Source organism: Lates calcarifer, linkage group LG8, assembly GCF_001640805.2.
Source record: "Lates calcarifer isolate ASB-BC8 linkage group LG8, TLL_Latcal_v3, whole genome shotgun sequence".
In the NCBI taxonomy this organism is placed as follows: Eukaryota; Metazoa; Chordata; class Actinopteri; family Centropomidae; genus Lates; species Lates calcarifer.
The window spans coordinates 8,308,910-8,321,459 of record NC_066840.1 but is presented as its reverse complement, the minus strand read 5'-3'; the positions used below and the strand labels follow the sequence as shown (position 1 = coordinate 8,321,459).

The 12,550-nt window shown below is 41.6% G+C and overlaps 1 protein-coding gene across 1 annotated transcript; it reads right to left on the bottom strand.

Moving 5' to 3' along the window:
• Positions 1 to 689: 689 nt before the first annotated feature.
• neurl1b (neuralized E3 ubiquitin protein ligase 1B) lies at positions 690 to 12,065 on the bottom strand. The gene is made up of 6 exons (XM_018675624.2): positions 11,663 to 12,065; positions 6,399 to 6,643; positions 5,978 to 6,311; positions 3,504 to 4,244; positions 2,480 to 2,605; positions 690 to 1,628 (listed from the first exon to the last, which is right to left on the bottom strand). The coding sequence occupies exons 1-6, from the start codon at positions 11,691 to 11,693 to the stop codon at positions 1,381 to 1,383; spliced, it is 1,725 nt and encodes a 574-aa protein (XP_018531140.1). The 5' UTR covers positions 11,694 to 12,065; the 3' UTR covers positions 690 to 1,380.
• Between the last annotated feature and the right edge of the window lie 485 nt (positions 12,066 to 12,550).

Here is a 12,550-nt window from a genome sequence, read left to right as displayed (position 1 = left end):
AGGCCTTATCAAGCTACAAAATAACACAAAACTTTCCACAGTAGAGACTTAACAAACTAAATGCTATAGCCATTAAAACAGTCTCACCTCAAGGTCCATTTAGCAGCAGTTCTGGAGCTTTCAGTAGATGGAGTTTACCCAGTTGACATGGAATTGAAGATGTTCAATCTTCCATTCATGTTGGCTTTAACGTTGGGTTTCAAATTGAATCTTGACCTTGAAAACAGCACTCGACAAAACTGTCTTACCTCAAGATCAAGGTATGATCACATCACAATATCATCTTCATTCATTTAAAATGGAATGTAGACTTGGGATACTGTATAGCCAGAAGTTATTTCTGTTACTGACAGATAGTTTTTCAAAATGTCAAACAGAAAAATAGTTGGCTTGTATTTTATTTAGTGGTATCAGCAAGGCTTGATAATTTCCCTAAAAACTATTGCTATGACACTCAAAGGTTGGGTTATATTTATTGATTACAAAAGTCAATCTTTTCTTCTAACTCTCAATAAAAAATCAAACGTTGGTGCATATCTTTAAATTTAATACCCGTCAACTTACTGTACACTCTGAAGCCTAATTACTCTGGATCTTTAAGCGCAGACAATGTGAACTTCATCACGTCATCTTCTAAGGTGAACCTTCAGTGTTGAAAGTTTTATCAGTCATTATTGAAACTAGACATGTTTTAATCACACTTAGTCCACTTTTATTAATCTCTCAATGTGCAAAACCAGATTCTTCATTTTATACTTTCCACACATACTTTACATAAAGCAAACCACTGAACACGCTTACATACAGTTACAGTCTTTCCACTTACTATTACACCCTTTATTGCATAAATTCTGTATCTGTGTGCCTTTTTCACCACAAGCTTTCAGTACTGTACATTGAAATATGGCTAGGATTGTTAGCATAATTACTTGGACACACTATGTGACAAAAATCTAAGGCACTAGAAGTCATAGACTACGGTCCGCATATTCTGCTGAAGCACACATAAATCTAGGACAATGACAGTAAAGATGAAATATTCACAGCAGGCTTTTCTGCTCAGCAAATACATGTGACGTAATAGTCATCACATGGAAAATACAAAATAGGAGCACATGATTCATCTCTTCTTCCTTTGCCAAAATATAGGAGCTCATGTATGCAGTCTATGTGTTACAATGAGCTTTGTGACAGTTTGTGTTTGAAGAGCCTAGTCTATTTCCAGATATGATTTACTCATACAAAATGAATATATAGGCACAGTTACGTCCTGGTGTGGCTAATCTCCGAATGGGGTCAAGATCCAGCATAGCCTGAGAGGGGGAAACAGGTGGCATCCAGCGATGGAAGTCACAGCACCTGTTTGATATAGCTGGACCTTCATGGCCGATATGTTTTGATAACATCTTTGATGGGCCTCCTGCATATGGGGCAGCACGAATTGATCTGTCTCTTCAGCTTCAGCCCACAGTCGTTGCACAGACACATGTGTCCGCAGGTGTAGATGACGGTGTCCACCTCCTGGTCGAAGCAAATGGTGCATTCTCCGCTCTTTCCAGCAGGGGGCAGTTCTGAGGCAGTGAGGCTGGGAGAGACGGGAGGACTGAGAGGGGAGCTGGGAGCAGTCACTAGATGAAAAGAAAGAGAAGAAATGTGGGTGGATGTATGAGCACAGATGACTCTTGTTCTTGTCGCTCTTGTGGGAAGACTGTGTCAGGTTCAGATCTGCAATACTGTTGCTCTTACAGACTTTATTCTTTATTCTCTGTCTTTCTGTGTTCTGCAGTGTGATTTTATCAATTTATAAGCCTTTTAAATCTTAATCTGAAATCTTAAGATTTACTAAATTATTACTACTCAACACAAGAAGTATGCACTAGGGCCGCAACAAATTTTCATACTGAATTAATCAGCTGATTGTTTCCTCAGTTAATTCTTTGGTTCTATATAACATCCCAAAACAGTTAAAAATGGCCATCACAATTTCCTAGAGCCCAAGGTGATGTCATCGTATGTCTTGCTTTGTCCAACCCACAGTCCAAAACCCAAAAATATTCATTTTACTATAATATTACAAGGAAAAGCAGCAATTTTTCACATTTGAGAAGCTCAAACAAGAGAATGTGTGTTTCTTTTTTTTCCTGTTTGAAACAACTTAAATGACTATTTGATTATCAAAGAGTTTCAGATCGTATTTCTGTCAATTGTTAAATTAACTAATCATTGCAGGTCTAGAATATGCAAAGTCATGGGGGAGTATCTCTAACAGTATCAAAATGTAACTTAAGTCAGAAGATCTGTTGTTTCTAATTCAAAAGTGCGTAAACCACATTTCCCATGACTCGTCTAGTGTGACATACTGTACAGTCCAAAAGAACTGCCAACAACTCTACGCCATAAGAGCCTTCTTGCTGTGACCCTATGAGGGTTTATGTATAAACTGTAGAAGAAGGCATGTTGTCAACATTTGGTGACGTACCCAGAGAGGATTCAGAGGCAGAGGAGGATCTGTTGACACTGAACGCCAGGTCTGAGTCACTGTCATCTGGACTGCTGCTCTGAGAAGTGCTGGGGGATGTGGAGGGAGGACTGGACTGCAGTGTTCCTGTGTCACAAAGATAAATACACATGAGCAAACCCCAGATAATTCAACTCATGTTGAGCCTTTAAAGGTGGCATTCAGACAGCATGTATATTTAACTGAAGTTGCTATCATTTCAATAGAGCGTGTCCCTGGATTGTTCAAATTTAACACTAAGGCGTTAAGGCTGACTGGCTTTAACCAGTCAGATTAGACATGCATATTTGTATTGCTTGAAGTTTCATGGGGTGATTTTGTCTCAGCTGTTTCTATTTGAGGATAATATTGTTGATTAGAAATCTTTGAGAAACCAGGGATCTGAGCTGATGGGAGTTTATGTGGGAGTAGTGGGAGTAGGAGACAGATAGGTCACAGCTCAAAGCTGAACAGGCTCATACAGACATAAACTACTCAGCTGCATTCCTTTAGTCTGGGAAAAAATAAATTACAGGGGCTGCCTAGATGCAAGAATAGAGTGTGTGTCCTTTTTGGGCATTTATCATGTTAGTATTAGAGCAAGAGTTCAACATTTTGGGAAATATCTACTCTCTGGTAGAGAGCTGAATGAGAGGATAGAAAGAAAAACAAGATCAAAATCTATATGCCTGAACCAAATATGCCATTTTTTTTATTCCACACATTCTTCTTTTTTGTCAAAACATGGTGCCTGCCTTTCCCACAATGCAACTCAACCACTGGCTGTTTGTTCAGAGATTTGGGAGTATTATGCTGGTAACAGCTAATGTAGCCTTAAGCTGCCAGCCTTAAGCCGAACAGTTCCAATAAATGACAATAATTAAACAAATAAAATAGAAGGAATTGGTATTTTCACGCAGACAGAATAAATAAAAGTGCAGTTTTGGTTCTTGATGTCACCCCTATGAGTACATCATTTTGGCTGCTGTAAATACACTCAGCTCACCTAATATCCTGAGTCTGTTGACAGCCCCATGCAGGGTGAAAAAGGCCCACAGGACCTGAGAGGAGTCCACACAGAGCAGCCTGCCACGTCCCACTCCGTTCACCCCATGGTGCACCTCTCCGCTGGGCAACAGACTGAAGCTGAGCACATCACCAGAGCAGGGCATGGGAAAGTCCCGGTGCACCACCCAATACTCTTTACGGTCCAGGAGAACCTCAGGGTCTGCCGGCAGGTCCCCAGCGTGCAGACTAGCCGGGTCACAGGATGTTAAACCAAACAATAGTGCCCCAAAGTAGGGCAGGCCCAGATGGCCAACCTCCACGTACAAAGTCTCACCCACATGCAACGGCCGGTCGCTGAACACCAGAGTCCGACTGCTGTCCAGAAAGTGGATGCAGGCGGCTGAGCGGTCTGCAGAGAGTATTACATCAGAGCCACGGACGGGGTGAAAGTGCAAGTCATTGTCCAGCGGGGAAGGAAGGCCCCGGACCACCCTAGGGACGCTGAATCCAGTGGAGGCAGATGAGGAAGGTGTAGAAGAGGAAGAGGTGGAGGAGCAGCAGGGGATGAGCTGAGTGTAGTTATTGAGCTGGAGGTTAGCCATCTTGGCAGCAGCAGTCTGGTTGTTCTCCAGCTGATTGTTGCTGTAATTGGCTGAGTCGTGGCTACTCTGGGGCAGATAGGCACTCAGACGGGCCGCACTCAGGCAGCTGGACCCCACACTCTCTGCAAACGTGCTTTCTGTGTTGGACAAGATGGACAAACAAGTACGTGACTTGGACATAGTATCGTATGATCTGTCCCGAGTAATCTCAGGTCACTTCCCTTCTTTTTGCTCCATTTCTCTTTTTTTCTATTATGATGCCTGAGGAAAAGCAGCAAGTGCTGAGATACTATCTGAACATGTTGCCGCAGCCTTTGATGTTTGTTTTTCCTCTATGTGCACTTTCTTTTCTATGGGCCCATTATAAAGCTGCACTTAATGATATCTTTCGTTCAGTTTGATTATTTTCTTAATTAATTGATTAATCGTCTATAAAACATGCCTATATCAATATTTAGATAAGAAAACCAGCAAATTTTAACAGTTAAGAAGTTAGAACCAGAGAATATTTAGCATTTTTGCTCGAACATAACTTGGCTACCAATTCCTTTGCTGCTGATCAACTAATTGATTAATTAATCCACTGTTGCAGATCAAGCACAAAAGAATCTTAAATACATTTTGTTTGCTGTGCAAACAAGTACATGAGGTTTCCATGATAGAAATAAAGAGAGAGAAGTGCTGACATGTAATGAAATGACATTTCTGCTTATTTTTTTTCTTTGCCACAAATGTATTTACTGCATATACTTCTATAGTGTTATTTGATCCCATTGTGACTGACACATACTCGATAAAAGATGTTGATAGACGCTCCTGGCAACCAATCAGCAGTTTAGAATGAGCATCTAGAAGCCATCGTATGCCGATGTTGTTGGGATGTTTGTTGTGGAGGTTTTCAGCACAAATAATTTGTTTTAGCCGGCAGTTTATTTGACATTCACCAGTTTATTTACCTCCCTGTTTCATTTCCTTTCTTCCCTAACATGAGCTGCCTAAACTCATACACAGTCACATTCATATGCAGAGTTGATAGTAGAGCTGAATTTCTCTACATATGAGGGGCTGATATAAACAAATCTGGCACTAGTAGTCCTGCTAGAGCAGTTGAGTGCACTGGCCTCTCACCAAAGCTCCTGGGATCTGCCGTCTTGACCAAACATGGCCATAGCTCCTGTCAGACTGAAGATAAACACACCCAGCGAGTACGAGAGGGAACCGCAGGGGAGAGGGTGATGGAAATGAAGGAGGCGTAAAGAACGAATGTGACAAAGCGCGGGAAAATGATGGTAAGAGGGAGTTAAAGGAGAAGCGGGGAAAGTTATTAGGAGTGATAAATTGACTGGATGACATATGTTGCGTGAAACCTGTTTAACTCCTAATGTCATGTCAGTCAGTCTGAGAGGGAGAGTTTGTGGTTTTCTAGATAAACACAGACTAGTTTTGTCACATGGATCATTGAGTCATAGGGCTGCTCCAGGCAGCATTACCTACTCCTACTATGTTGGCCTGTGCTGCTGCAGAGCTTTGTGGCACAGCTGCTCTCTGAACTCTGAGGAAGCTGCTTAAATTAGCTGTGAATGTGTTGACACTATAAAAATAAGTTTCAGGGTTATCAAAGCCATGGTCAAAATACATGGCCTTCTAGCTGACAGATGAAGTTGATTCCAGTCAAAAAAAATACCCACATTTCTATATATCACTGGATATAATGTGATTGTTAATGGTGCACTTTGTAAAGATTCATGAGCAATCGCTGTGAAATTTGCTCCTCTCACTTCCCTTTTGTATATGAATCAGCGACTTCTTGCCTCTCTCAGCTGCAGTCATGACAAAAACAATTATTTTAAGAACATGATAAAATGCTTACCAAGCAGTGTGACCTCCTGAGTGATGCCGTAGATATCTATGATGGCCCAGAGTGGACAGCCAATGCTGAGCCCACAGTGGAAGAGGATGGGCTCTCCTTCATTGATGCTGTAGAAAACTCTTCCATGGCGATCAGCCCAGAATGACAACACGTTGTCCTTCAGGGCCAGTCTCTCAGGCAGAGCTTTGGCCCAGTAGCCGGGCCGCGTCACCAGGTCTGGGCAAGCGTACTTGGGGATGTCGGTTGCAACCAGTTCGCTGGGGTCCAGGCTGGTGAAACCAAAGCGCAGAGCTCCACTCCAGCCAGTGTGCACGCCGGTCAGACGAAGACGCACCTGAATGAAAAGCAATGATATAAAAACACTTATATCTCTAACTCTTAAAAATAGAGAGAGTAAGAACAGAGATTAAAAAAAACAAACCTTCTCATAGAGGTGGACAGGCCGATGGCTGAATGTGATGCCATTACAGAAACTGTTCTTGCGAGTGGCTCGGCGAAGCTGCCCATCCAGCCTGATATTCTTGCCTTTGGCATGTGGGTGAAAGCGGGGTGACTCCATGTTGATGCTGACAGGAGGAGCAGAAGTCCTTCTCTCCACACCTGCCCCATTGTTAGGCAGGGTGTAGTACTGCCTGCTGGCCACCGGGCGGGGTTGCAGAGTCGCATCTGTGGGTGCAAAAACATTGGTAGCACAGTGAGAAAAGAGAAAATGATCAATGCTTGAACCAGATCAACCAAATAAGAGGCCAATATGGTATGTGAGCAGCAGGTCTGCTTTTGTGCAACTCAGGACAAGGTCAAAATAGTAACGACAGTGACACCAGCTGTTGGAAAAAGAGGCACACATATCAGCGCACAATGACTTGTTTGCAAGTGGCCCGTGGCAGTTGGTTTAGAGGGCAGAGGCCAGTTATGTAAAGGAGCCCACAGTCTCACACACTTCCTTTCCCACACTGACACTGTGAAGCCTCTCTACTCCTCTCAACAAGTACAATAAACAGTCTCTTTTAGCACATAACCCACATTTACAGTATAAAAAAGCAAACTGTCCCAAATCAGTCTTCTTACCACATCCATATAGGACATTTATATCACAGGAATGAAACATGGTAAATTTAGACAAAACCCAGGTGTATATATCACTGGGAAACATACAGCATAGATATGAGCAAAACTAATATTAGTGGCAGCACAGGAAAGAGAAAACTTTTAAAAAAAATCAACATGAAGTCAACAACAGACGTGATAAGTCGTCTTCTTATTTGTGGGCTACACACACCCTTGGCCTACAGCATAAACAAACCCTGAATAGCCCTTTTCATTCCTCCACAGTTATCTTCAGAAGTGGAAAATGAATCACACAGCGCCTAGTCAGTACAGAAATACCCAAATAAAAGGCTTAATCTTTGATCTTCACAGGAGTCAATGTCCTACTTGGGGAAAGAATTTCTTGATGAGCATCACAAAACAAATTAACAAGGTTTAGAAATCAAGCAAGACAAACTGAACATCGACCTAAATGAGACTTGGATTGTTTGGGTTTGATATTAAATCAAATTAAAGTGCTAGATGAGTGTTTATGGTATAGACTGGCTGAAATCCAATATTCAAAGAGAGGCTGCGTTTCTACTCTCCTCCAGGGCCACAGAGTGATTACATTTCTGTTTAAAATTCACTGTGATCTGCTGTAAAGACAATAACTCAGTGAAATGTTCCACAGTACATTTCCTAAATTAGACATTATCACTGATTATATTCTAAACTATGCAGCAGCAGCAAGAACATCTGTAACATCTCAAATGATGTGCGGGTGCCCCTTTCCTTTCTGCTCAGAGAATTTGGCTTTTGAGAGAGTAAAATATACTTTGGGTGTATGGAGGAAAACATGTTGAGGTTTAGCCTACAGGCTTTAGGCTCAACTAGCTCTCTGACAGGGTGATGTACTGTGGGTATACAGTCAAAGGACCTACAGTACAGACTGATATAGACAGTTGCCATTATTAGATGAAAGGCATAGCACAACAGGTCATGAAGCGAGGGGCAGTTTACATCATAGTCAATGTTAGCCCCGGTTTGTGCCTCTCACTGCCAAGCATTTGAGTTACTGAGAAATAAATACCCAGTGATCTTCGAAAAATGCAGATCGTCATTTAATAAAAGTTACAGCTGTTTTGATTATATTTTGAGAATCCTCAAAGATTCTTCTGTCCATCCCTGTAGAGTTTTGGACCTTAAATAGCGCTGTTGAGCAGTTTTTTGTCCCCATTTTGTTTGCCTTGTACACATGTATGCGCTACGTGGGTGGTGCGACGGATATTCCTGCCAACGGTTTCACACTGATCTACAGGTGGCGGTAATTTGCCAAGAAATGCAGCAATGCACCAACAAATCCAAGGAAGAAGAAGACAGTTGGCAAGTACATATGAACGTAAACATGCAAATTTCAAAACGTTCACAAAACTGGTTTGTTTTATTAGCCGGGAAACACATTCACCACATTTGTTAGACCTTAAGGATATGCACAAAGCATTTAAGTGAATGCTGAACTCTATGCAGCGTCTTTAAAGGCACTATATGTACGTTTTTGCTATTGCTACATAGGCAGTGTTAGCATTAACAGCTGTTAACTTACCTGTCCAGGGGAAACGTTGCAAGTTCAGCATCAAACTTAATTTCTTTATTCACCAAGAGCAGTGTCCAGCAATGGAAAACAATGCCAATGTTAACTTATGTTTTGCCTCTGTCACTTCTTCTCTTCTACTGAAGTTAGCATGGTAACCAGCTAGTGCCCGTCCAGTCTCATAATACTGCTTTGCAATAGTGAATCACTGTAGCATCCAGTCTTCCCTCAGTCCAACATAAGTGGATGAAGAAGTAATGCTGCCCAGAGGGTGTATGCTAACCTCTCGTCTTGTAAACAATGGCTGAAGCTCTTAGTAAGTAAACAACTGTTGATGCTAACATTAGGCCATGTAGTGATAGAAAAAACATGCATATAGCACCTTTAAGGAATTTACTATCACTTATATTGTCTATGGTGATGTTACCCTTGTCTTCTTTTTTAAACAAAAATATGCTTTAATGTTTTTTAGTGCTGAACAAACAGAGCAACATTTGTCATTTCCAGCTTCCTGGATTAGAAATGTAGTTGAAACTTGATAAATAGATAAAAAAAATCTTTTTAGTTGCGCAGCTGAGGGAATGCCAGATGGTTAAAAGAGTCTTTTAGAAACTCAGATGCTTAGCTGAGCGACTCAAATCTAATGTTAGTGCATAAGAGGTACAAACTGGGGCTAGGTCAATGTCAGCCATGGGTGACAACTCAGACTCCTGTTTTTCCCTAATCGTGAAACACAGGTTGACTTTAACGTAAGCTTGTTAGTGTACTATTAGAAGTACTGAACAGCAATGTCAGTGACACCTGATGGTAGTTAGGACCAAAACATCATGAGAACAGCAAAGAAACAGAGACTGAGCCAAGCAGCTGATCAGAAATGAGGTCATTATATAAAGCTCAGCTGATGTTTGGAAGTTGCTACTGTCAAAAACAATTTTCACATACAGTATATTTCTGTTGAAACCCATGAAAAAGTACAAATAAATGCAATCATAAGACTGCACAAGAAAAACTGCTGTGCCAAGGAAAGTTTTTTGAAATATAAATGATTATGTGCATTCGTTGTCAGAGTTATCCTGGGCCACAAGATGATCAGGCTCTTTATGCTCTCATATCTCTAGGCTGTATGTATTCATCATCCTGTAACTTATTCACTGCACAGGACATGAGCCTTGGTGGAGCTCAAGGGAATTCAGGGTCTGTTCCTAGAAGCTGTTAACATGAATTTCCTGGTAAAAAAACACCTACATTTCATCACTTGAAACTCTTAGGCTTGCGAAATTACTGTGTGGCGAGAAATTAACCTATAAAAACCTACTTTCTGATACAGATGGGTGACAAGAAAAAAAATATCATTAATTATTTTGGTAAGGGTTCCACTAGAACAGCTTCAGTGCATCTTGGCATTGATTCTTCAAGTCTCCTGAACTCTACTTGAGGGACACCATTCTTCCAAAAGATATTCCCACATTAGGTGTTTTAATGACTGTGGTTGAGAGCGCTGTCCAAAATTCAAATTCTCCCACAGATGTTCAACTGGGTTGAGATCTAGAGACTGTGAAAGCCATAGCATATGATTCACATCATTTTCATACTCATCACACCATCCAGTGACCCCTCATGCTCTATGGATGCAGGTACTGTCATCCTATTTCTCCCCTCATTTTCCAGGCTTTTCCTTTAATTTGTCACCCATCTGTACATTGTGCATGTCTGCTCTATAAACCCAGGAAACACAGATATTCTATAAATTCCATCTTAATCAAAACCATACAGTGCAAGCAATAGGACCCAAGCTGCTCCTGCTCCTCTGTGACTAACTGTTCTCAGTCCAAACCCTACGTCAGCTGGCTCTGGTGGCAGTAACCACATCATTTAACCACCGAGTGGGTCTGTTGGGGGCGTGGGAGTGTGACAGACATTAAATCAAAGTGATATGGGGAGCTGATTATCAAGTAATGTGCTTTAGGTGTCATGAGAAAGTGGTTCGGAGAGTGATATTCAGGGAGCTCATAATGACAGCTTTATGCAAAAACTGAAGCTGACAATCAAGTCACATGCAGCAATGATTCTCTGGCAATCACTTGAGGTTGCAATTTGCATAAGCACAAGCTTTGGTACTTAACTAAGAAATATTACCAGGCAATATAGCTATTTATATGATCCTGCTTTTAGCATTAGTTCAGCTTAGTAATTTATGTTTATGTTGTTCTATTTTGTTATTGACCTCTTATATGTTCTCATCTTGTCTGTCTTGTTTTGTGATTCATGTGTGATTTGGCTGCTGCAATGCCACCATTTCCCATTGGGATTAATAAAATCTATGAAAATCTATTAATTAAATAATGTCATATAAATGACACAAAACAGGCAAAAAATGTATCCCTGTCTGAAATAAAAACCAGACTCACAGAAAGTAATAAATACTGCGACTGCAAATGACACAAAACAGGCAAGAAGGAGGCAGCAAGCAAATCTAATAGTGCACCACAGTATGGTGACACTCAAAAAGAAGAAACCGTGGAGCCATTTAATGCATAGGATATTTTGATTTCAAGTAATCTACAAATTGGTCGTTTGTCTGCCACAAACACTGATGTAATGGACTCAAAAGTTTTAACGCAAAATAATATTTAATGTGGATTTTCACAGATCAAACTGATGTGTTTAATGAGAATGGATTCCTTGGGAATAGTTGGTTGACGATGGTTCATGCATGCTTTAAGCCGATCATCATTATTTTCTAATTTAAAACTGCATCACTGATTTGGATTCTATGAAAGACTGGTAGGGCTAGAAATAAAAGTGGATTCGCTGAGAAACGCGGCTGCTGGAGCGCTTGCTTGGACTCGCTCCCTGGGAATCACGCTCAGCTCCCCCGTGATGGGAAGCGCGTCTCCACGCAGAGCGAGCACAAGTACAGGAATTAGGACAAGCCATGTGTATCTCCTGCTATCAAGCTGTTCCACACATTCACCGCTTCGTATTTGTGTGTGTGTGCATGTGCGTGCGCGCGCGCGCGTGTGCATTACAAGCCTCGTGAATGATAAATGAATAAGAAGTCTCACCTATTAAAGGTTTAGGTGTCGTATTCCCCATTATATCCAGATATTGCTCGCACCGGCTGACAAGTTAATTCCGATTGCAATGTTTCTCTGTCCATCCATGTATCCTCGATCTGATGAGTATCTGCCTGGAGCCAGTTCAGTCTGAGTATCAGAGCCTTCAAATTGCGCTGTATCTCCCCGCTGAAGCATGGACACGCTCTTCTTAATGTCAACCCCAAGCCGCTGCGACAGGCAGACACCTCCAACTGGCGCACAGCAGCCCCCTCCTTTCTTTAGTATAGGCTCCCCTCTGCACGACTTTAAAGACACAGTAAGCAGAGATCCCCCCCCCTCAAAAGCATCACAGAGCGTCTGAATAATTCATTTAATAATTCACTCAAAAGCCCCTGATGAAGCTTAATGAGTCTGTAGCCTATAGGACAAACATCAAGCTTGAAGGGGAATGTGTGATCTAAAGGAAGGAAGTATGTCAGTACATTTGCATATAGAGGGTTGTGCAGACAGCATGGTGCTAACTTTGATAACAATGCTGATCACAAGATCATTGGTCATGTCTGTTTGACAGATCTTCTTCATACGCTTAACATCTTTAAGGGGTTAAACTGATCTGAGAACAGAGTCAAGAGATTTCAATGACTGCTGAGCCCTTCAATGTGGTCTGATTTTTAAATCACTGATCCCTAAAGGAATACAGACCCATCATAAGGAGGTGATCAACTCGACATAAATCACGTATTCACACATTTGATAAAAGTCCAAGCACCATATGAGGAAATCCCCCTTTTTCCCCACCCTATCCTCTGCCCTCCCATAGCCTTGACTGCTGGGCTTCTCTCAAGCTGTTTCCTGTCTTCTGGACCACACTGCTCTCTGAGGAGCCATGGCCTG